General features: G+C 43.2%; 1 protein-coding gene across 2 annotated transcripts in view; it reads left to right on the top strand.

Moving 5' to 3' along the window:
- The window catches only part of RANBP3 (RAN binding protein 3), a 114,733-nt gene extending 90,021 nt beyond the window's left edge, over positions 1–24,712 (top strand). For both annotated transcript variants that reach the window (XM_073598993.1, XM_073598985.1), the window contains 6 exons: positions 4,047–4,146; positions 4,226–4,350; positions 10,765–10,885; positions 14,957–15,099; positions 15,180–15,363; positions 23,786–24,712. In XM_073598993.1, the coding sequence (XP_073455094.1) occupies positions 4,047–4,146; positions 4,226–4,350; positions 10,765–10,885; positions 14,957–15,099; positions 15,180–15,363; positions 23,786–23,829 (717 nt within the window). In that variant the 3' untranslated portion in view covers positions 23,830–24,712. The remainder of the gene's footprint in view (positions 1–4,046; positions 4,147–4,225; positions 4,351–10,764; positions 10,886–14,956; positions 15,100–15,179; positions 15,364–23,785) is intronic.
- Positions 24,713–25,204: the final 492 nt, after the last annotated feature.

Raw genomic sequence — 25,204 nt, 5'->3', positions numbered from 1 at the left:
AATAATCGTTAGTTGCAGCGCTAAAATGAACCTCCTCTCCTTCCTCCTCCTCCCTCCTCTGAGCTGTTTATGCATTTGTAGCCTCCTACTCCTGGAGAAGTGTGTGTGTTTGGTTTTTTTTTTTTTGTTTTTTTAAACCATTGAAGTTTGACTCTTCTATCAACATCTGATTGCTTTGTGCTACCTAGCAGTTTCCAAATAGGCTATTCTCGTTGTGTACCTCAGGTCTGTACCCAGACCACACTCTTTGGGGTTTATTTTTATTTATTACAGGTAGTTGTATAGCGCCGTCAATTTATGCAGCATATTACACATATACTGTACCCTGTCCTCAAGGTTGGTCTGTAATGTTTGCTTTGGGCACTGGATCCTGCGTTGGATGCTCACCTTGGCGTGGAGTGCCATGTATAAAGTTAGCTGGAGCGGGTAATACTAATCAAGGATCATGCTCCATTTCTATGGTTCCCAGACCTTGAAGACTGCTTTCCTGCACACAAAAAACCCATTCATTTTGCACTCCTGATTCATGAGTTCCCCCTCCTGGCAGATCCCAGAGGCAAGGGGCCTAATAGCATGCAGTAGGCAGACAGCCTACAGGATGCACAGAACACTACCCAGGGTGATGGCAGTTTTATTGTCCCAGTGCAATATCCTATTCTGATACTGCACTCATCTTACTCTAGCTCCTCCCCAGGCACCCATCACGTGGCCTTTCTGACAAAAGCAGATTTCTCTGCTTTTATATCTTAATTCTTTGGAAAGCTTTCAGCACCTCTAGAACCCTTGATTTACAGATGCTGAAAATACTACACGTTCGTTTTTTTTTTTTTTTTTTTCCCTGACCCTGTTCAGGAATAGGAAGCCAAACCTCCTTCACTCGGATTTTTAAAAACAAATGGTCTGCCTTGATGGTAGATCCTGCCAATTCAGTTCTCAAATGCTCCACAGTTCCTAATGAGTAAATTCCATTTTTCTTCAATCCATGGATTCTGTCGGTGGGCATTTTCAAGGCTTTATCGATTTTTGCAGGTCCAGCCCTGCATTCAGCCGTTGCTGCCACCTCTTATTTGCAAGGCTATTGCTAACTTGACAAAAGGCATGAGCAGAGACCAGGAACTTGTCTTTGAAGACCCTGCTCTTTTAAGCTGCCTATTCATTATGAGATTTTCTTTTACAATTTCTGTACAATTTACTTTCAAGTATGTAGTGCAAGGGCCTGCCTGATTGGATACAAATTGAAAGTTTTAGGTTTGACCTCTTTGTCGTTTTTGCTAAATCTAACGGAAAATTGTATAATGTATAGCCTTAAGCTGGCCATAGATAGAACAAAATTCAGCCAGTTGAGCAGGGATCGAGCAATTTTCGATCCATGTATAGCCATTCCTGTTTGACATAAATCGAGCGGTAACGTTGTAAGATTTTTGACAGTCAGCAGCTACAGCCAGTTGACGGGGGGATTCCCCCAGCCACCTCGTTTGTGTGGATGGATGGAAAAAAAAAAAAAAAGAATTCTCCTATGGCGAGCTTTAGAACAATTACAGGTTAATATCTTCAGCCCTGTTTTGTGTTGATGCTCTTGAAAACGTCATTCGACAAATCTCAATCACTCCTTCTCTGAGCACATGTGCAGGAAGTTATGGCTAAAAGCTTGGTCTGCTGAACATGCTTGTAAGAAACATTTTCTATGCATGTCCTTAGATGGTGAACACTTCCTTGGGAAATTCCTTTACCAATTCATCAAGGAAGTTCCTGCTGGCAAGGCATTCCTACTCAATCGGAAAAAGCCTAAGCTGCCTGTACCTACAGCTTCTCCTTCTACAAAGAGGTCCTTTTGTTAGCAGAGAAAAATCGCTCCTGCGCACAAGTGGATAACCAGACAAGTAGTGCAAAGACACACACCTTGCTGCCCTCAAGGATGGGGAATCCTAATAGACAAGAGAAAAAAGGCCGCACCAGCCATGTGCATTATCCTTTTGGATGTAAATTTATTAAAAACAATGATAAAAAGGAACTACTCGCAAGCAGTTGTAGAAGATTTCACAATGTGAATATTCATGGACTAGCAGCATGCCGGGCTCTGAGGGGCTCGGCCGAGCTCTGAGGAAGAAGGGATGTTCCCTTCGAAACGCGTTAGCTGCCAGTGATCTTTGTGGGTTCCTCTGACCTCTGGAGGGCTCCGCTTATCCTAGACTGCATGCTGCTAGTCAATGAATATTCATTGTGAAATCTTCTACAACTGCTTGTGAGTAGTTCCTTTTTATCATTGTTTTTAATAAATTTACATCCAAAGGATAATGCACATGGCTTGTGCGCCCTTTTTTCTTTTTCTCTTGAGGTAATTTTGTTACCCCCAAGCATCGGCCTCAAAACCTAGGCCTGACACTTGTCTTTCGTCATATGCCCTGGCCTACCAAACCATCCCAACAATGAAGGGCTGCCCCCACTCCTCGGAATGGGGGATATCTGTTGGTATATGCCAGTCTTCATCCAAGACATTCTGGACCTCCTGGGTTCAATCTGTGTGTTTTTTTTTTTTTTTTTTTTTTAATGGTACAAGATGCAGTTTCTATCCCTACCCCGCCTCACTTTTTACCTTCCAAGGCGATGCACCAACTTAAGGCACATAGAGTGGTTTTACAAGTTCCTGCAGAAGAACAGTTTCAAAATTTCTTTTCAAACTTATTCACAGCCCCAAAACTAAATGGGGGGGGGCATCTACCCAAAACTGAACTTAAAATCGCTTAATGGATTTATCTGTATTCCAAAACGCCAGATAAAATCTAAAAGATTGATCATTGCTTTCTCAGACAAGGGGTATTTCTTGCATCTGTAGACATACAAGATGCCTATATGCATAATCTCATTTTCTCATCTCGCCAATGCTTCCTTTATTTTACTGTGGGAGACCAGCAGTTGCAGTTCCACTTTGTGACCCTGCCTTTCGGGCTCTCCCCTGCACACAAAGTTTTCACAAAAGTTTCTTACACCTGGCTTTTAACGAACCCAGGTCATTCATGATATCTAGATGTGGATATTTTGGCCAGTGCGTTTTTGTCAAGTCAAAGGACTTGACAAAGTAGAAACTGCTCCAAAACACAATGTCATAGCAGCCAAGATGCCCTTCTTACTACCTGGATAAAGCTTTCCCAGCCCTGTACACAGTGCACACACTGCTACACAGCCACTCTGTTCTACAGACAGTGTTGTATTCTGCATCCCACAGTGATCTTTCGTCTCCACCAAATTATGGACTGGGTTTTCGCCACCTCCACTGCCCTGCAAGTTCATCCTATGCCCTAAAATTAACGTTGACATTTTTTATTGAAAACTTGCATTTCATAAACCACTGTGCTAATACTGTAAAAATTAACTATCATGATTTTATTCTCTTTCCTGGGTGTGTGCTTTATGAAAATATGTAATGTTTTGGGGTTTTACATAATCTTCAGGCCTAAAATTATTATTTTTTAAATTTTTTTTTTATTTTTAACGTGTGCAAAAAAAAGGAAAAATGGCTCTGGCATCAAAGGGGTTAAGGGTGCCTTATTGGTCACCGTCGCATCTGTTAGACATGTTTCTGAATTAGGCCCTTTACAAGAGAGAGCTTCTATTTCTCGTGGGCCTGTTGGCAGTTCTCAGTTGGTATGTTGTTGCCCACTCTGTTTATTTGCTTGGGTGTGCCCAATGGTCTACAAATACCAGGCCTGTACTGTATGATTAAGATAGGAATTTTGACTTGCCTATAATTTTGTTATCAAGGAGAGCAAGGCACAGGTCCCTCCCCTCTGTGCCTTGATCTTTCATTATTGCTTGCTAAAAAAAAAAAAACCTGGAGCCTCAGAGTGGGCAGGATTATATGGAAATGCTTTAGGGGCAGCCCTAGCAAAAGTTTTTGCCAGTGTTTAATCACCCATCTGAAGGTAGCAACATAAATATAAACCCATGGTTTATAAATAAGTCCTGTACTGTACTCTCAAAATATAGAATTTAGTGTGTGTTTTTCTCTTCCACTTTTTAACCGTCAAGTCAACCACTTTCTGTTTTAGAGTCCACCCAAAGTAGAGGCAAGTTCTGATAGCAATAAGGAAAATTCTGGTCTGGAGTCTGGTTCAGAGGGGTCGTCGTTGGAAAATACCCCAGACAAATGTAAGCTGTGTGTGTATGTGTGTGTGTGTTTTCTGGGCCATGTGAAATGTACTCATGATGTCTTTTGAATGTCTTGTAGCCAATAACATCTCTGAATCACTAGCGGAATCTGCAGCTGCTTACACAAAGGCCACAGCAAAACGGTGTTTACTGGAAAAAGTGGAAGTGATCACAGGAGAAGAAGCAGAGAGTAATGTACTACAAGTAAGGAGACAGCAGCGATCTGCACAGCCTTACTACCATTCTTTGTGGAAGGATTGGTTGGTGTGCATTAAAGTGGAAATAACACATTTTTTAGCCACCAGGCGCTCTTGCTATATAACCTGCAAATATGCTTGGCATATTTGTACCTTATGGCACACTTATCTTAGGTTTGATTCCATCTTAGGCTAGTCTCCTGGGTTCTTTGGTCATCTTAATTGCCTGGGCTCAACGCGCACATAGGTAAAAAAAAATAATTATGAAAAGCAGGGAGAAGCATTTGACAGCGTTCTTTCTGTGATAATAATAAAACAAAAAATAGCTTGGGACTTTGTAACCGCTTAAAGTGGAACTCCGCCCGAAAGGGGAAGTTCCGCTTTAAGTCCTCCTTCCCTCCTCTACTACCACATTTGGCATGTCATATTATTATTTTTTTTTTTTTTTTTGTGTGTGTGTTGGGGGTGGGGGGGAGGGGGTTACCTAGTTTTGACAAGTACCTGCTCCCACTTCTGCTCGGATCGCTTAGGCCAAAGTTCTCTCTCCATCCCCACAGTCTTCTGGGACACGCAAGAGGTCCCAGAAGACTGCGGGACCATTCACAAAGCACAGTGAGGTGGGCAGCCGGATGCCCACAGTTAGGATGCCAACGCCGGAAACCCGAAGGGTAGTTAGGAACTAGCCTGGGTGAGGACGGTGCTGGATCCCTGGACAGGTAAGTGTCCCTTTGATCAAAAGTCAGTAGCTACAGGATTTGTAGCTGCTTTTTCATAAAAAAATTTTTCCCTATAGTGAATCTCCTCTTTAAAGTGGAACTATACCCATAACTTGATTAAAAAAAAAAAATAATGTTCTTTAGCAAGGAACATATAATCCGCATTAATAATTATGCTACCAAAATTAGTGTGTGCTGTAAATTGCCTCCAGCTTTGCTCCTTTTTCTTCTTGCTGGAGGCTGCCATTTTGCTGAAGCCCAGAGCCCCTGAACAGAAGTAAATCTTAAAGTGGAACTAAACCCATCGATTTAACTGTTTCAAAAGACCGTTCCATTCCTGAAATCCTTGGGTTGCTGACTGTCACGTTTGCTTGTGTCCTCAACCAAACTGAAACCATCAAATGGCTGCTGTCATAACGGGTCACATGTGCAGCACCATGGCAGTTGCAGATCAAACAGAAGCATCTTCCTTGCATGCATGAAAACTGATGGGAAGTGAAGGAAAAAATGTGCAGATTTCACTTGCAGAGACATCACTTTCAGATTAGTTTTCATGCGCCTCAGTTATATGCCCTGTTAACACCAATGTTGTCATGTCTGTTTTTTTTCATGTGCAGAAAACTGCATACATGTTGCAGATTCCGGTGCAGAAAAAATCCACACGTTGTGGTGTGAACAGGGCACACAGAACAACTGCACATCTTAAGGCTCAGTTCACATTGGTGCGATGTGGGAATCCTGCGAATCCAGTGCGGGTTCCCACAATGCACCTGAATCGCAGGCAGTTCACACTGCTGTATGTGAACTGCTGGGAGTGTCAATACAAAGTTAATGACACTCCCAGTGCGAATTGTAAATTTGGACAGGAATCGGATCGCATGTGTGTGAACACCCGTGCGGTGTGCGGACAAAAAAAGGGTCCTTTGCAACTTTGGTCTGAATGCGATGAGAATTCAGCCATACAGTTTGTATGACTGAATTCGCATTGCACAGACATCGCATGTGATCTGCACAGCAATGTCGCGCAAATCACATGCGCTGACTGGCATCGCAGCAGTGTGAAACGGCCCTAAAGGTAGCATTTATGCAAACTGTGGTAGAACCCCATAATCAAAGCACCATACACAATAAGGCCTCTTTCACACGTGGCAGATCAGTCATGATCCGCCCCGTGAACATCCGCTGGCTCAGCGGGGATCGCTCCGCCGATCCCCGCTGAGCAGGAAGATGACAGGTGCATCGCTGCACACTGTGCAGCGACGGACCTGTCAGAGCGCCGCTCTCCCCTATGGGGGGATCGGATGATGACGGACCGTAGTGTCCGTCGTCACCCGATCCGATCCGAAAACGGATGGAAAAGTAGGTTTTTCCTCCGTTACACTTTTCGGATCGAAGCGGGGTCGGATGTCAGCGGACATGTCACCGCTGACATCCGACGCTCCATAGGGATGAATGTATGTCCGTTTTTCATCTGAAAATGGAAGGATGAAAAACGGACATACGGATCGTCCATGTGAAAGAGGCCTAAGGGAGACGTTTATTAGTTGTTTTGGTGTTTATAGTTTATTTGATATCTCTTGTAGTTTTGATATTTTCATTGCGGAAGTGTTGCCTGCTTGTTTGTTTTATTTATTTATTTATTTTTTTGTTCCTATATTTGCTTAACCTCTTCACACCGACGTAACTCGTATATGCAGCCCTCTGCTTCAAGTGGTTGCACTGTGGTGATGCCTACAGCTGCATGAGTGAGCTCTCTATGCGTCTGCAGGCATCACTCTGGTACTGTTTTTCTTTTTTTTTTTTTTTTTTAGAGCTGACGGTCGGCTTTTTTGTAATAAGAACTGACGCGCCTAATCACCTGCTCGGCTGTTATTACAAGCTGCCTTATGTGGTTAGCCCTGGCTCTCCCGTCCCACTGACCGGCCACCGGGTGGCCGGAGCCCTGAACAAACCTGAAATCGGCTTTCATCGGGTCTCAGATCTAGTAACCCGGAAGGGATGTCATGACATTGTTTCCAGTTTACTGGAGGCTTAAAGATGCCAGATTTTTTAAAAAATGGCAATTTTCAACCCCAGATTCCTCCAAAAAAAAAAAAAAAAAACCTGACACGTGACTATTGCTGTCACAAGGGATGCTGACAGCAATAAAAGTGATCAGAAAAAAAAACGTTAAAGGGACAGTGTAAAAATAAATTAAATAAATAAGAAAAAATAAAAAAATTTAAAGCGCCCCATCCCTCTGGTGCTCGCGCGTAAACAGTATTCAAACCACACATGTGAGGAATTCCCATGATCATTAGAGCGAGAGCAGTAATTCTAGCGCAAGACCGTCTCTGTAACTCTAAACTGGTAATCGTTAAAAATTCTTAAAGCGCCGCTTATGGAGATTTTTAAGAACTGTAGTTTGTCACGAGTGTGCGCAATTTTAAAGCGGGGTTCCACCTAAGTTTTGAACAATATCTGTATGTATTCTTTTCCTTGCCTAGATGCTGACATGCCGTTTAAAAAAATTTAAATCGCCGTAATTACCTTTTATTTTTCTATTCTTCTTTGCACTTCCTGGTTTTCCTCCCGTGGGAGTAGGCGTGTTTCTAGCCTCTCCCAGACTGCCCAGTGTCTCCTGGGAGCTAGTCTCAGGCTTCCCAGGATGCCACTGAGCATGTGCGGGAACGAGCGGTGAATGCTGGGAGCACAGCATTCACCGCATCCAGGAAATAAATGCTTGTGGCCTTCAAATGCCCACAATGAAGATGGAAACCGCCTGCAGTGAATAATATAAGTTATTCTTTCCGACGAAATCTGACACAGGCGGACATATTACACACAATATGTGAGTATGTAATGCTGAGAAGAAAAGTTTGTGAATGAACTAAAAAAAAAAAAGATAGATATGTGGACCCCCGCTTTAAAGAATAACATGTTGGGTATCTAATTACTCAGCGTAACATCTTTCACATTATACAAAAAAATTGTGCTACCTTTTTAACTTTTTTTTTTTTTTTAATTCATGAAAGTGTATATTTTTTCTCCAAAAAAATGTGTTTTTAAAGACCGCTGCGCAAATACAGTGTGACATAAAATATTGCAATGACTGCCATTTTATTCTCTAGGGTCTCTGCTAAAAATTTATATATAATGTTTGGGGGTTCTAAGTAAATACTGATTTAACTTGTAAGCAACAATTGTCAGAAAAAGGCTAGTCTTCAAGGGGTTAAAGACATTGTTCACTCTCAAATGGTTTCAGTGCTTAAAGTGGGGTTCCACCCAAAAAAACAAAAATACCTGAAAAATTCTAAAAAAAAAACATTTGGATATTTATTTTTTTTACTTTCCTCTAAATGCCTGTTGCTAGGTGGTCCCTCGTAGTCTGCCTCTTCCTTTGCCTGGGCTGGTGACATCACTTCCCCCTCGGCACAGGAAGGGCTCCGCTCTGCTCCCTCCCTCCTGTCAATCATCTGGGACCCATTACAGGTCCCAGGTGATTGAGCGGCCAATCACGGTGCCGCTCGCGCATGCGCAGTGGGTGCCAGGCTGTGAAGCCACAGCCCGGCGCCCACAGTTGAAATGCCGACGAGCGGAGGGGGGGGCGAGCGGGGCTTCCCCCGCATCGCTGGGACAGGTAAGTGTCCAATTAAAAGTCAGCAGCTGCAGTATTTGTAGCTGCTGTCTTTTATTTATTTTTATTTTTTTTTAATGGACCCCCTGGGTGGAACTCCCCTTTAACTAGCTATTGGTGTAATTAAATTTCCTGTGTTTGTTTTGCCTTACCTTGTGCTGATAGGCTCACATATTGTGGCATGCATGTCATGGCTGATAGATTCCTCTATGTAGATGAATTGCTGCAGCTAACTGGTCCCAGTGTGCCAAGGGGACAAAAAAAGTCTGTTCTGGGTCAGTGTCCAGTGCATGCCTCGCCATCCCCTCTGTGTTGCATCACAATTATGGGGAGTGCTAATCTGATTAAACACATCTCTTTTCTGAGCTCTCTATGCGTCTGCCAATGCTCTGCCTGCTTGTGTCTGTGTGATTCACCTGCACAAGCACTGCACTGCGAGGTCCAGGGATTGTGGGATATGTAGGAATGCAGTAATGTGAAAATGTACTCTACTATAGGCTGCGTGCATGAAGGGCAACAACTGACTACATCTTATGCAAGTGAAAAAAGCAAGGTGTAGGTAGGGATGTTTGCCATTATTATTATTTTTTTGCTATGTAGTTTTTTTTCTGGGAAAAATTAACCCTTTCTATTTTGTCCTAGTGACTTCCTAAGAGGGGATATCCCTTTTCACCACTTAAGGACTGGAAGGATTTGCCCCCTAATGACCAGGCCATTTTTTGCGACATGGCACTGCGTCGCTTTAACTGACAATTGCACGGTCGTGCGACGTTGTAACCAAACAAAATTGATGTCCTTTTTTTCCCACAAATAGAGCTTTCTTTTGGTGGTATTTATTTTTTGCGCTATAACCAAAAAGCGACAATTTGGGTGGGGGGGGGGGGAGCATTTTTTTTCTTTTTGCTATATAAAAAAAAAAAAAGAAAATCTCCCAAAAAATGTAAAAAAAAATAATTTCTTCCTCAGTTTAGGCCAATATGTATTCTGCTACATATTTTTGGTAAAAAAATTGCAATAAGCATATATTGATTGGTTTGCGCAAAATTTATAGTTTTTACAAACTATGGGATAGACTTATAGCATTTTTATTTATTTATTTATTTTTTACTAGCAATGGCGGTGTTCTGCGACGGGACGATTGACATTTATTCAGCGATTGGAGCTAAAAATAGCCACTGATTACTGTATAAATGTCACTGGCAGGGAAGGGGTTAACACTAGGGGGCGAAGAATGGGTTAAGTGTGTTCCATGGGAGGTGTTGCTAACTGTATAGGCCAATGTTTCTCAACTCCAGTCCTCAAGGCGCACCAACAGGTCATGTTTTCAGGATTTCCATTATTTTGCACCGGTGATTTGATCAGTTTGACTTAGTATTTACTAAAGCCTTTTAGCCTGAGGGAAATCCTGAAAACATGACCTGTTGGTGCGCCTTGAGGACTGGAGTTGAGAAACACTGGTATAGGGGCTGGGCTGACTGGAGGAGGAGAGAGATCGTCTGTTCCTAATCACTAGAAACAGACAGACGATCTCTCTCTCCTCCTCTGACAGAACAGGGATCTGTTTGTTTACACTGACAGATCCCCGTTCTGTCTGTTTCAGAAGCGATCGCAGGTGGCCGCAGGTCCCGCTGGTTGGCTCCCCCCGCTCGTGAATGGGCGTGCCCACAAATCGCTGTGTACGCGTACAATGACAGCGATTCGCGCAGGGGAGCCAACGTGCCACAGTACAACTGCAGCGGGCAGTCCATAACTAGTTAAGAGAGATTTCCTTTAACTTCCTGTGAGTCTCTAGAAAATTAAGGGGAAATCTTCCTAGTGTTTCTCGCCACCCCCACTGTATCCAATACTTGATGAAAAGTTTTGATAAAACGAGCATAAACTGTGTATATGGCACAAACGTTCATTATGAGAACTATTTAAATATACTTTATATCCTCTTTTGAAAAAGGGAATTTTTCTGGAAGCAGGCAGCATTGAATCGCTTTCTGCTATGTGCACAGTTATGGGTTATGGGTAATGATCGTCTCACATTTGTGTCCTTTTTAAAATGTTTCTCTTTTTTTTTTTTTTTTTCGTTTTGTGGCAACAGATCCAGTGCAAACTGTTTGTGTTTGATAAAGTGTCTCAGTCTTGGGTAGAGAGGGGGCGAGGTCTTCTACGACTGAACGATATGGCCTCCACTGAAGATGGCACGTTGCAGTCTAGGCTGGGTGAGTTATATGGATGTGTGTGTGTGTGTGTGTGTGTGTGTATATATGTATGTGTGTGTGTGTGTGTGTGTTTGTACACATGGGTTGATTTACTAAAAGTTGAGAGTGCAAAATCTGGTGCAGCTGTGCATGGTAGCCAGTCCGCTTCTTATGCCCCATATATACTATAAGAAAATCAGGCGACCATTTTTATCTGAGGAACGATTTACGATTTTCTGATGGTGTGTACACAACTTTCGACCGCCAATTCCGACCTTTCCGAACAAAAACTTCCAAAGGGACAAATTTTTCTTGTATGGGAACAGAACGAACGATTTTCGTTTTTAATGTGTACCATTTTCATATGAGAAATATCAGATACAAAACTTTATCAAACAAATAACAAAAAAAAGCCTTTGTCGTTCAAGCATTTTCGTACATTATTTCTATCCTTGGCTCTGACTTGCTGTGAAAACATTGAGGGAAAACTGGCCCACTGTGTACGGGGCATAACTTCAGCTTGTTCAATTTAAACTTTGGCCAAAAGAACCTGGAAGTTGATTGGTTTCTATTCAGAGCTGCACCAGATTTTACACTATCAACGTTATAATTCGCTGTGGGGTTGATTTACTAAAAGTATTCAGAGCCCCTTCACTTTTTTTTTTCAATTTTGTTATGTTGCAGCATGACACTGCAGTTTAAATTAAAAAAAAAAAAAATCCCCTTAATCTACACTCAATAACCCATAATGTCAAAATGAAAACAGAATTTTAGAAATGTTTGCAAATTTATGAAAAAGGAAAAACTGAAAATTTCCTATCAAATACTTACTGTACTAATCCTTTCTTGATGGGCTCCATGGCAGCATATGTTTTGGGTAGCGCCGCCCTCGCTCCTCCCCCGTAGGACCCCACTCTCATAAATTTTCAGCCTGATCTAGAGGCCATGTTTCGTAATTAGCCTACTCATGACGCTGGGAGGGAACTCCTGCTGCCATGGAGCCCATCAGGAAAGGAGAATTATGGAAAGTAATAGGAAATTTTCTGTTTTCCTGACAGGCTCCATGGCATCGTAGATTTGTTAACTAACTAGCCCAAAAAACAAGGTAAGGTTTCCAACATAGCACCTAGGCAATAGAAACCTTATGAATAGATACTAAGAGTATAAGGAAGCTAGCTACACCCCTCAATTAGCCAGAACAGCCTTAATAGAAGACATGCCATCCCCCTACAAATATTCCTGATGCCCTTTCACAGGCAGCCCACAAAGCTTACACATTCCTGGTTGAGTGTGTTATCACTGCTTCCTTAGGAATCAAGCTCTAAGCTTTATAAGCCTAATGGCTAGCTTGAATGACCCATCCAACAATTATTCTGGATGATATCACTGTCTTGCCGGTTCTGCTGGTAAGAGTGACAAATATATCCTAAAACTCTGCGCTTGAGAACATGCTCGAAGTATCCCCAATATCCATGGCCTGGAACTAGCTTTCTTTGGTGGTCCTGCATATGGGAGGAACAAAGCTTTTGTTCTCATAGGCTGCTGAAGCCACCTCAGATTGCAACCCAGTATGGATATAAACACTACACATACTAGCCAGAATGCTGGCAAGAAGGCCCAGATCCCGGGAAACCAACTGACTGAAGGGAAAAAGAACCCTGCCTTCAGTCAGTTGGTTTCCCGGGATCTGCCTTCATGACCGAACCTTTTACTCAAAACTGGACTGAAAGAGATCCCATCTGGAGCAGCAAACTGCCAAAGGGTCCTAAGGGTCCTGATTCTGGTAAACTTCTCGCTGAGGATATAGCCCCTAGAGAGAATGACATGGCTCAATCCTTACTCCAACTGGCCTGAAGGTGATGCCACCTGGAGCTGTAAGTCACCAAAGGATCCTTCCTAGCCTGAACATTTGATCTAGGCAAACTTCCCATCTGAAGGGATAGCACTTAGAATACAGGTCTTCATAGCTCAGTCTTTACCTAAGCTGGACTGAAAAGAGGTCTCATCTGGAGCTGGCAAGGAAGTCCAGAGCAAGTAGTAAATCCCACCTAGAGAGCTTTGGCTCTCCTTCGATTTTCAGAAGCAGCCCCCCCCATCAAAGTATTGGATGAGTAAGGGATAGTCTACCCACGAGACATTGGATATGACCGGGACTGCTGAGATATGCCCTTTAAGAAAACTTTAGGATCATTTGAAGTCCAGAATTGCTTCAGTCCTCTGGTCAGGTGCAAAGAAAACAAAGCAGTCCTTATCTTTAAATCCTACAAAAGGATTAGAATAATTAGCTTAGAGAAACGACAGCCAAGCCTGATCAGTCTCTTCCTGCCAGGATGAGAAACTGGAAGAGATGAACAAGGGTGGAGTATTGCACTCTGTGACAGAAGATCTCATCCGAGAGAAAGGATCAATCCGATAACCTGCTATCAAAGGCAGGAACCAAGGCCTGATTCTTCCCAGACGTTCTGAATGTAGACTCAAATGAGATGATGGAGAAACTCTACTCTACCCAGATCAGTCATTTCTATCTCCTCTCAGTGGACTAGCCCTTCAGGTTCTGACCTGCCCCCTGATGTAGGACACCACTGTGATGTTTTTCAGGCTCACTGGAGACTAAAAGGTCTGCTGTCAGGTGATAAAGGGTAAAGGGAGCATAAAAAAGCTGTCCAGAAAACCAGTATGTTCAAAACAACTGCCCAACCGGGGAGTTCTACTGGTAATACATCTCAGCAGCACAGATTTATTACTGTGCCAGCACCCAAGGTTTCAGCTGCCTGTTTGCGAGACATGAATTGCTGGGTGCATAATCAACATTGGAGAAAAAGACCCTTTCGGGACAGGAGGCCATTTCCATTGAGCACACCGCAATATAGGGATGGGAGAAACCGTGGTCCTGATCATCAGGTATTAAGACGCTGACAGGTGAAGAGAGGAAAGCCAGGATTACCCAGCGTCCTATCACTGGTATGCTCTAATGGCAAAAACAATGTACCCTGAACCGTAATGAATTAAGCTCTCTGATACGTGCGGAGTCACGTGACCCTTTTGAAAGACTAGCCAGCCAATCTCTTGTAGGGTTCTGAGCACTCCCTCTGTATTCTTGACACAGGGATCCCTGTCTAGAGGAGGAGTACTCTTCCTAAAATCACATCTGCTGGAATCGGCCCGACCTGTTGCAGTAAGGAATAAATCCCAGCTAGCCTATACCTAAGGGAGAATTACGCATTTTTAAGAAAAAAAATATAACGTACAATTGCTGTTCAAGCCCGCATGGTGTCTGGTCCCTTCTGATCTCAAGCCAACCATACTCACGTAACCTAGACCGCTGTTAGCAGGGCATCAGACCAGCACAAATGCCCGCCATTGGCTGGGCCTTTGTTTTGCAGGTATCGATCTACTGCGCAAGTGTGGGCCATAACACCACTCTGCTGATAGCTGGGGTCTTGGTGAACCATCCTGGAAGACCTCTGGACACTCCTGACATCCACACAGCTGTCCCGCATGAGACCCGGCCACCAATACTTCCAAAAGGTAGGAAAAATTCATACAAAATGGTCCTATGAGTGAGGAGGACAAAAAAGGAACATGGCCTCTGGCTCAGCCTGAAAATTTATGAGAGTGGGTTCCTATGGGGTAGGAGCGAGGACAGGGCTACGCAAACGTATGCTGCCACATGGAGCCTGTCAGGAAAACTGATATGTCACATTGGCATAAGTGAAAAAACTGAAGGGGGGGTGTCTCAATACTTTATGAATGCACTGTATATAGTGGTGATTAACCTGGTAACAAAAAGGTCATCTTTTTCTTCATTCCTCTTCTCTCCCCCTTAAAGTATAAATGGTAGATACATTTTACATATGTGACCCCATTTTCATTAGCTAGTAATTTTTGTCTACTGTATTACGATGCAATTGTGGTCATAGGGCAAGTCTTATATGTTACTGGTATTTAATGTTTCAAAGAATGCAGCCACTAATTTCATAGCTTGAGCTTTAGACCTCTGTGCAGTCACAGTTGAGGAGGCCTATTCTGATTGTTTAGGACATGGAAAGGCAGCAATTGTTTAATCTTTTATATGTGACTTTTCCTGCCCAGTGATGCGCACTCAAGGCAGTCTGCGATTAATTCTCAACACTAAGCTCTGGGCTCAGATGCAGATAGACAAAGCTAGTGAGAAGAGCATAAGGATTACTGCAATGGACACAGAAGACCAGGGTGTAAAAGTCTTTCTAATATCTGTGAGTATTTAACTGATTTTCATATTTTGTAGAATGTATCTCCTGCTTTAATTGAGCATGTTTCTTTTCTCTCTTTAAAGGCAAGCTCTAAAGACACAGGTCAGCTTTTTGCTGCTATTCACCATCGCATCCTTGCTCTAAGGAGTCATGTAGAGCAGGAGACAGAGACCAAGTGCCCTGAACCAGTCAGGGAGGTGGCCCAGTGCAATGAGGAAGACAGTGATGATGATGATGTCCTTACGCCTGCTGTCACAACCACAGTTGGTAAATATACTTGCACCAGAGTAGCTAGAGCAATTTTTAGTATTCGTTAAACTATGGTGTGAAGTAATATTGCATTTCTTGGCAAGTCAATGTATTTATTATTTAAAACCTTTCAGAAACCTGCCATGCATGACTGCGATATTTATTCAAGCTGCTTGGATCTGCACTTGGTTTTAAAAACTTTTATGGAACATCTATTTTTTCTTTAGGCCAGTTGTTCCAGTAAGGCTCTTTAACCTTAACCACTTGACCTCCGCAAGAGTCCCCTTTATGACCAGGCCATTTTAGGCGATGCGTTACTTTAACTGACAATTGCGCAGTCATGCAATGCTGTACCCAAATAAATTGTACCGTATGTATCGGCGTATAACACGCACCTTCGCTTTAAGAGGGAAGTTTCAGGGAACAAACTTACATTTTAAATCGGGATCTGTCGATCAAAATAAAGGTCAGTGGCCATCTGCAGCCTGATCAATGCCCATCTGCAGCCTCACCATTGCTACCAATGCAGCTTGTTTAATGCTCATCTGCAGCCTCACCATTGCCCCAATGTAGCTTGATTAATGCCCATCTGCAGCCTCACCATTGCCCCAGTGCAGCTTGATTCATGCCCATCTGCAGCCTCACCATTGCCCCAATGCAGCTTGATTAATGCCCAGCTGCAGCCTCACTATTGCCCCAGTGCAGCTTGATTAATGCCCAGCTGCAGCCTCACCATTGCCACCAATGCAGCTTGATTAACGCCCATCTGCAGCCTCACGTGCCATCAATGCAGCCTCACCTTACTGCTACCTCAGAGGGGACGGGACGAGCGCCCTACAGATTACATGCCCCTGTTTACTCGGCAGCCTTTTTAATACAAAGTCCCGCCTTCTGGGCCGGCTGTGATAGACAGAACAGTGGTGCAATGCCAGCCCAGGAGACGGGACTTCCTATTACAGAGGCTGCCGAGAAAACAGGAGATTCTCACTGTATGAAATCTGACGCGCTCGTCCTGCCCCTGTCCCCGCCGAGGCAGCCCAAAACGATCGGAGTATAATACACATGCACTATATTTGCACCCGATTTTCAGGGTGAAAGTGCATGTTCTACGCCGGTATATCATTCCCCCCCCCCCCCCTCAGTTTTATTTTGGTGGTGTTTTTGATCACCATTGCGTTTTTTTTATTTTTTGCACTATAAACAAAAAAGGTATTTTTTACTTTCTGCTATAAAACCTATCCAATAAAAAAAATTGAAATAAAAAAAATCAAATTTCTTCATAAATTTAGGCCAATATGTATTCTGCTACATATTTTTGGTAAAAAAAAAAAAAATCCCAATAAGTTTACATTGATTGGTTTACGCAAAAGTTATAGAATCTGCAAACTATGGTAGATGTACTGGATTTTTTCTTTTAATTTGTTATACTAGTAATGGCGATCAGGGACTTATAGCTGGACTGCGATATTGTGGCGGGGAGTCAGACATTAACTGACACTTTGTAGGAACCAATGATACTAATACAGTGATCAGTGTTAAAATATGCACGGTCACTATACTAATGACACTGACTGAGAAGGGGTTAAAGATCTAGGGTGATCAAAAGGTAGGTAGGGTAGGTCTGCGAGTGCACGTAGGTCTGTGAATGGCCTGCGAGTGCACGTAGGTCTGCAACTGTTCTGCGAGTGCACGTAGGTCTGTGAGTACCTGTGTATGGTCTTGTGTATTAGTGCCAGGAAGCTAGCTGCCAGTGCACGTAGGCCTGCCAGTGCACGTAGGCCTGCAACTGTTCTGCCAGAGCACGTAGGTCTGTGAGTACCTGTGTATTGTCTTGTTGTGTACCGGTGTGTTGTCTTGTTGTGTACCTGTGTATTGTCTTGTTGTGTACCTGTGTATTGTCTTGTTGTGTACCTGTGTATTGTCTTGAGTATTCGTGCCAGGAAGCTAGCTGTTAGGTAATTTGGACAGGGTATAATCCCTAATCCTCACTAAATTTAATAGGTACGATGCCTGGCGGATGTGGAGAGGCGACTCTTTGTACATCTTGCTGCATGTATGCGTTCCTTGATCATCCGATCGAGGGCGAATAGTGCTGTGCAAAATGTAAGCACATTGTTTCCCTGGAAGCCCAGGTTCTGAATCTGGGGAAGCAACTGTCAGCACTGAGAAGTCCCTCCATACTAAAAAAGAGCCAGAAACGTACACGGCAGGTGCCGGCAGGGGCCAGCACAGTGGTGGGTGGAGACAAAGAGGTTCAGGCACTAGCAAAGAGTAGATGGGTGACAGTCAGGAAAGGTAGAGGGGGAAGTGCCAGGGAGGCCGATCCAGGACTGGAGCATCCCAATAAGTTTGCTCCATTGAGTGACATTGGTGAAACCAGTCAGGGGCCAGCACTGCTGGAGCTGAGGGACTCTCCTAGCTGCCAGGGGAAGAACTCCTCCAGTGAGAGTGGGGGGGCAGCGAAGGGAAAGGAAAGACAGATTCTGGTGGTAGGGGACTCAATTCTTAGAAGGACAGAGAGGGCAATCTGTAACCAAGACCTGAAGCGCCGAACAGTATGTTGTCTACTGGGCGCTCGGGTTCGGCACATCACGGATCTTGTGGACAGATTACTGGGAGGGGCTGGGGAAGACCCAGCTGTCATGGTGCACGTTGGCACCAATGACAAAGTCCGAGGCAGATGGAGTGTCCTAAAGAACGATTTTAGGGACTAAATTGAGGAAAAGGACCTCCCAAGGTAGTATTCTCAGGAATACTACCGGTACATCGAGCTACACCAGAAAGGCAGAGGGAGATTAGGGAAGTAAACAAGTGGCTGAAAAGCTGGTGTAGTAAGGAGGGGTTTGGGTTCCTGGAGGACTGGGCCGACTTCTCAGTCGATAACAAGTACTATAGAAGGGACGAACTGCACCTAAATGAGGAGGGTGCAGATCTGCTGGGAATGAAGATGGCCAAAAAGTTAGAGGGGTTTTTAAACCAGGTGATGGGGGGGAGGGTCCAGAGGTAGAGATAGTCAGCGTGGAAGATATTCCAGAGGGTAGTATTGGGGGCATTAGTGGTAGGTTGACCAAAGCACAAAAACACAAGGTAAGTATAGTAGCAAGTCCTAGTTGCAATCTCGAAACACCCAATACGAGGACAATATGCAACCGGTCTAAACTATGTGGCATGTTCACCAATGCCAGAAGCATGACGGACAAGATGGGGGAACTAGAGATACTGTTGTACGAGGAGGATTTGGATTTTGTGGGAATTTAAGAGACCTGGTTCAACAGCTCTCATGATTGGCTGGCAAACATTCAAGGGTATACCCTTTACCGCAAGGATAGAGAGGGTAAAAAAGGGGGAGGGGTATGCCTATATATCAAGAATAATGTACAAGTGAATGTGCGAGATGACATCACTGAGAGAGGTAGGGAGGAGGTGGAATCCTTATGGGTAGAGCTCCAAAGGGATGAAGCTAAGGGGAAAATAATACTGGGAGTATGCTACAGGCCCCCTAACCTGAGGGAGGAAGTAGAGACAGATCTCCTATCACAATTTGGATTAACAACAAGGATGGGAAGTGTTATCATAATGGGGGATTTTAATTATCCAGACATAGACTGGGCGGAGGGAACCGCGCATTCATTTAAGGCTCGCCAGTTCCTTAACGTCTTGCAGGACAATTTTATGGGTCAGATGGTAGACGTACCAACTAGAAATAAAACATTACTGGATCTACTGATTACCAACAATACAGACCTGATCACGGTTGTGGAAAAACGGCAATTTAGGTAACAGCGATCACGGGTCAATTAGTTTCAGTATGAATCACACGAATAGGAAACATAAAGGGAATACAAAGACACTGAATTTAAACTACAAACCTTGCTAAAAGGCATAGATTGGGATAAAATATTAGGAACAAAGAATACGGAGGAGAGATGGGTTTGCTTTAAGAGTATATTAAATAAGGGCATTAGCCAATGTATCCCATTGGGTAATAAATTTAAAAGAGCGAGCAAAAGTCCTGGATGGCTTAACTCCAATGTAAAAATGCATATAAAAGCAAAGGAGAAGGCCTTCAAAAAAATACAAGGTTGAGGGATCATCCTCAGCATTCAGACTTTATAAGGAATGCAACAAGAAATGTAAGGGTGCAATTAGGACGGCTAAGATAGAACATGAACGACACATAACGGAGGAGAGCAAAATAAATCCCAAGAAATTCTTTAAGTATGTAAACAGTAAAAAAGGGAGGACAGACCATATTGGCCCCATAAAGAATGAGGAAGGACATCTGGTTACAAAGGATGGGGAGATGGCGACGGTATTGAATTTATTCTTCTCAGTCTTCACGACTAGTAACCAAAACTGCAGTATTTATCCTTCTGACACAACACAGGAAGCACCTCCATGGTTAACAGAGGACAGAATTAAAATTAGACTTGAGAAACTTAACATTAATAAATCACCGGGACCAGATGGCTTGCATCCGAGGGTACTTGGGGAACTCAGTCAAGTGATTGCCAGACCGTTGTTCCTAATTTTTACAGACAGTCTACTGACTGGAATGGTACCACCATTGGAAAAAAGCCAATGTAGCACCAATATTTAAAAAGGGCTCAAAATACATCCCTGGGAATTACAGACCAGTTAGCCTAACATCAATAGTATGTAAACTTTCGGAGAGGATGATAAGGGACTATATACAAGATTTTAGTAATGAGAACGGTATCATTAGTAGTAATCAGCATGGATTCATGAAGAACCATTCTTGCCAAACCAATCTACTAACCTTCTATGAGGAGGTGAGTTGCCATCTAGATAAAGGAAGGCCCGTAGACGTGGTGTATCTGGATTTTGCAAAAGCATTTGACACAGTTCTCCTTAAACGTTTACTGTACAAAATAAGGTCCATTGGCATGGACCATAGGGTGAGTACATGGATTGAAAACTGGCTACAAGGGCGAGTTCAGAGGGTGGTGATAAATGGGGAGTACTCTGAATGGTCAGGGGTAGGTAGTGGGGTTCCCCAGTGTTCTGTGCTGGGACCAATCCTATTTAATTTGTTCATAAACGACCTGGAGGATGGGATAAACAGTTCAATCTCTGTATTTGCAGACGACACTAAGCTAAGCAGGGCAATAACTTCTCCGCAGGATGTGGAAACCTTGCAAAAAGATTTGAACAAATTAATGGGGTGGGCAACTACATGGCAGATGAGGTTCAATGTAGAAAAATGTAAAATAATGCATTTGGGTGGCAAAAATATGAATGCAATCTATACACTGGGGGGAGAACCTCTGGGGGAATCTAGGATGGAAAAGGACCTAGTAGATGATCGGCTCAGCAATGGCATGCAATGCCAAGCTGCTGCTAACAAAGCAAACAGAATATTGGCATGCATTAAAAAGGGGATCAATTCCAGAGATAAAATGATAATTCTCCCGCTCTACAAGACTCTGGTCCAGCCGCACCTAGAGTATGCTGTCCAGTTCTGGGCACCAGTCCCCAGGAAGGATGTACTGGAAATGGAGCGAGTACAAAGAAGGGCAACAAAGCTAATAAATCTTAGTTATGAGGAAAGGTTGCGACCACTGAACTTATTCTCTCTGGAGAAGAGATGCTTGAGAGGGGATATGATTTCAATATACAAATACCATACTGGTGACCCTACAATAGAAATAAAACTTTTTCGCAGAAGAGAGTTTAACAAGACTCGTGGCCACTCATTAAAATTAGAAGAAAAGAGGTTTAACCTTTAAACTACGTAGAGGCTTATTTACTGCAAGAGCGGCAAGGATGTGGTATTCCCTTCCACAGGCGGTGGTCTCAGCGGGGAGCATCGATGGCTTCAAGAAACTATTAGATAAGCACCTGAATGACCGCAACATACAGGGATATATAATGTAATACTGACACATAATCACAATGCTTTACTGTACTAGGTGTGCTGCTTTTACTCAGGGAAATTACGGGGGACACAAAATACGCCCCCCGCCCCCCCCCTGTCAGAACGGAGATCTGTCTTGTTTACATAGGGGGAGCTCCGGTCTACTGTCTCTGCCCAATTACTGACTGGCGTGTGCTGGCGGACATCTATTCCCCGGAACTCGCAGATTGGCTTCTGAGTAATCACAGTAGAAGCAGCCTCCCGGCGAGGTGCTTCCCCCTAGGCGGAAGTGCAGAATCATGTGTGAGATATATTTGAGATAGAGAGAGATAGTGTGTGTGTGTGTGTGTGTGTGTGTGTGTATGTGTGTGTGTGTATGTATGTATATATATATTCTATTTTCTATATCTCTATATGGTGGTCCTTAACTGCTTATTACCAATTACAAGCTAAATTCCCTTTAACTCGAAACTTCTTTTGTGGATACCTACAGCTTTGGCTTGTCATCAGTATCCCCTTCTTTCTTGATTTTGATCATCTTAAGCAGGGCCTGAGTAAAGGTTAATTGGGAACCCGTATGACTCCCTCTTGTGGTATATTTACCATTGATGAATTCAAAACCCTCAAATGTGGAATGTGGAGTCATAGCATTTATACATTGATTATAGAGCAGGTATCATTAAATGGCGGACCGCGGTCCAGATCCAGATTGAGCCACTGTTCCATCCAGACCACGGTCGTGCTGTTTAGGAGCCGCTTCTTTCACCAAGCCTCCGCTGCTATTATTATAAGAGCAAAGTGGAGAGCAGGAGATAGGATCGACTGTGGGAGGCACAACATTGAATGGAGTGCTGGAGTGGGAACTGCCAGGGTTAAATTTTGAAGTTAACCAGCAGGTGATTGGATGCAGGGTGGTCTTAGCAGCAAATAACCCACTGGTTAATACAAAAAAATTTACCTCGGCAGCTCCTGCACTCTGTGCTGTGCCCCCACACTCGGTCCAGAAACGTTCTGCCTTTCACTCTCTGCTCTGTCTAAGGCCCCTTTCACACAGGGCGGATCTGCTCAGTGGCGTCCGCCAGCTCAGCGGGAGATAGCTCCGTTGATCTCCATTGAGCCGGCGAATAACACTGAGCAGAGAAGGACCTGTCAGAGCCCATCAGATCCGATCCACCAGACGGATAGTTGAACATATCGCCATAAGTCTTATTTTAGCAGATCGGATGGCAGGCGGTTGTCAGCTGACACATCTCTGCTAACATCTGCCTGCCCATAGGAGTCAATGGGTGGCCCACTCTGATCTGCCTGAAAAACAGAAAGACAGGTCCGAGTGGGCTTATCGTGTGAAAAGGGGCAGAGGAAACTACGCTGGCTGTGTGTGTGTGGGGCAGAGCATACTACTGTGGAGGGGGGGGGGGGTTGTGATGTGTGAGGGGGCCAGTGCTTGGGGGGGGCGCAGTGCTATGGGGCAGATGTTTGATGTGAAGAGGGCAGAGCACACTACTGTTGGGGGGCAGTGCTGTGGGGGAGGGGGTGTAAAGGGGGGCAATGTTGTGGGGGATTTGAAGGGGTGCCGTTTTTCTGGGGGATGATGTGAAAGGGGCGGAGGTCAGTACTGTGGGGTGGGGATGATGACTTGAAGGGGGATTGAGGACTGCTGTGAATAAAGGGGGGGGGGTGATTTGAAGGGGGTTCAGTTCACTATTGTGAAGGTGGGACTGTGATATGTGGGGGGCTGAGAACACTGATGTAATAGATTGTGATGTAGGAGGAGAGGGTTGAAAAAAAAAAAAAATGCAGTTCCGACCTGCTGAAAGAAAATTTTACTAGTTGGATTTCTGTGAACTATAATTCAATACATATAGAGTATTTCGAACGCCAAAGACTTTCTAAATCCATTGAGGTTTAAATACATGGAGATTTTATGCCAAGACTATTATAATTCATCAGTATTGGCCATATTGCACCCCCTCCTGTGATGTCATGTTACATCTGCTTTGTTTATATTTAAATACAAAGCCAATTCACTTGAAATGCAACGGGAAGTTGGTAGTCTCCAAAAGTTAAATCCTTTTAGGATGTTGTAACTATGTCCCATTGGAATATTTGTTTCCCTCTATTCTGGTGATCACTCAGGATTTTCTATCACTTCTTGTTTCAACAGACCACAGACCTTGTGCTTTCTATATGTACCCGATAGATTATGCCTTACAAAGTGCTTTAATGAGATGACTAATTGCAAATACCTAAAGTGCTGAGCTTGTAAAAACTGTATATTCTCATAGTGGTTGCAGTGCAAAATGTAATATAATTTGTTATCCTCCAAAAACTTTTGATACCTTGCCAGTTTCTTTGCATTATGATTTCTCAGCTTTGTTGCTTGAGGCTTGGGGCACTGTAGCAGAAATTAGCAAGTTGCTGAGTTTTGTTTTTTTTTTTTTTTTTTTTTTCTGTTTCACTCACTATTATTATGCTTGTTAACATTTTTCCTAAAATTTCTCTTTGCTACTTTGGATGTTGCGCTACACTTTTTTAACTATTGTTTTTTTTGTTTTCCCTCAGCACCTAGCGATGAAGGAGACAAGCCACCTACATCCAGTACATAGCACCTGCTTACCTTGTCACCATATGATGGTTGTCCTCACCTGGCAGGGTGACAATCCACAGCTTCCTCTTTCTTTAATGCCTCATGGAGTATTTTAAGACCAGCTCCTAATTTAAGGCTGGACTGAGGACACAGACTTTTCATCCACCCCAGGAACTGTACTATCTTTTTGTTCACTTTAAGTAAGCCAGATAATACATTCAGTCCCTAATTATTTTTTTTAATAGTTTTGAAGGGGATCAGGGTGGTATCCAAACTAAACATCATGTAGAATGCTTGCTTGGATGCTGACAATGAATCAACTCATCATATTGATGAGCTGAAAGAAATCCTCTTCTCTCCTTTCTTGTTAACAGCTGTGCAATCTGAATTGCCTTTTCCGGAATTTAACTTTCTTTTATACGTGCAAATTTTAGTTTTTTTTTTTTTTTTTTTTTCTTTGGTTTGGTTTTGTTTTTCCTCTCTGCCCTCCAACTTACTCAGTGTACAAATTGCTTTCTCCAGTAGTTGATTTTTACATTTGGATTCCAGTCTTTGCAGGAACAAATTGGTTACTGAACAGGTAGAGGGACTCCTTGCTTGGATCTAATCACCTCTGCATACCCTCAAGCAGCTGCCTTTGGACTGGAATACTTTCAACAAAGCCGGACTTTTACAATGCTCTTAAACTAAGAGCTTCTTCCTATTAAAGACTTAATAGTAAAATTGAATATTCCCACATCTTGTTTTCATTTCCCCTCTTCCTTTGGTAATTTTTCTGTTGTGTTTATTTTATTTTGTTTTTTAGTTTAACATTAATATGCTTTTTTGTGTGCGAAAAAGTGAAATGTTATTTTTTTGTATCCATATTTAAGGGAAAGAGTTAAGGAATACTGTATCCTAAACTTTGTATTCTTTGGTGAGTTTTATTTTTTCGTCTGGTGCTTGTGTTTTCTGTTAAACAGTGAGAAACCTCACTAAGTGACAAGAGGGTTGTGCCTAGCTAATCATACTCTTCTTTAAACAGATCCAAACCCCAAAAGTGTTATATGCGTCTAATGTACATTTTCAGTGTTCATAATCCTGCTATTTCGGAAGTTGCATCATAGCCTTTTGATTTACATTTTGTGAAGTTGCAGAACCACCTCAGGAAAAAGTTACAGTAGCCGGTATATTTTGGACCTGTTAAGTCTTGCCTTTTATTTATTTTATAGTCCAGTACTCCAGTACTATACTGATAGATATAGAGATATATATATACACACACACACACACACACACACACACACACACACACATATATATATTTAATATTATTATTATATTCCTCATTAGTAGAAATTCAGTTTTTGCCCTCACCCTCCAGTTATGTTATAACCAAGTAAAAAACAAAACTC

This window comes from Aquarana catesbeiana, linkage group LG01 (assembly GCF_042186555.1).
Source record: "Aquarana catesbeiana isolate 2022-GZ linkage group LG01, ASM4218655v1, whole genome shotgun sequence".
Lineage (NCBI taxonomy): Eukaryota > Metazoa > Chordata > Amphibia > Anura > Ranidae > Aquarana > Aquarana catesbeiana.
This window is presented reverse-complemented; position numbering and strand designations above follow the sequence as displayed.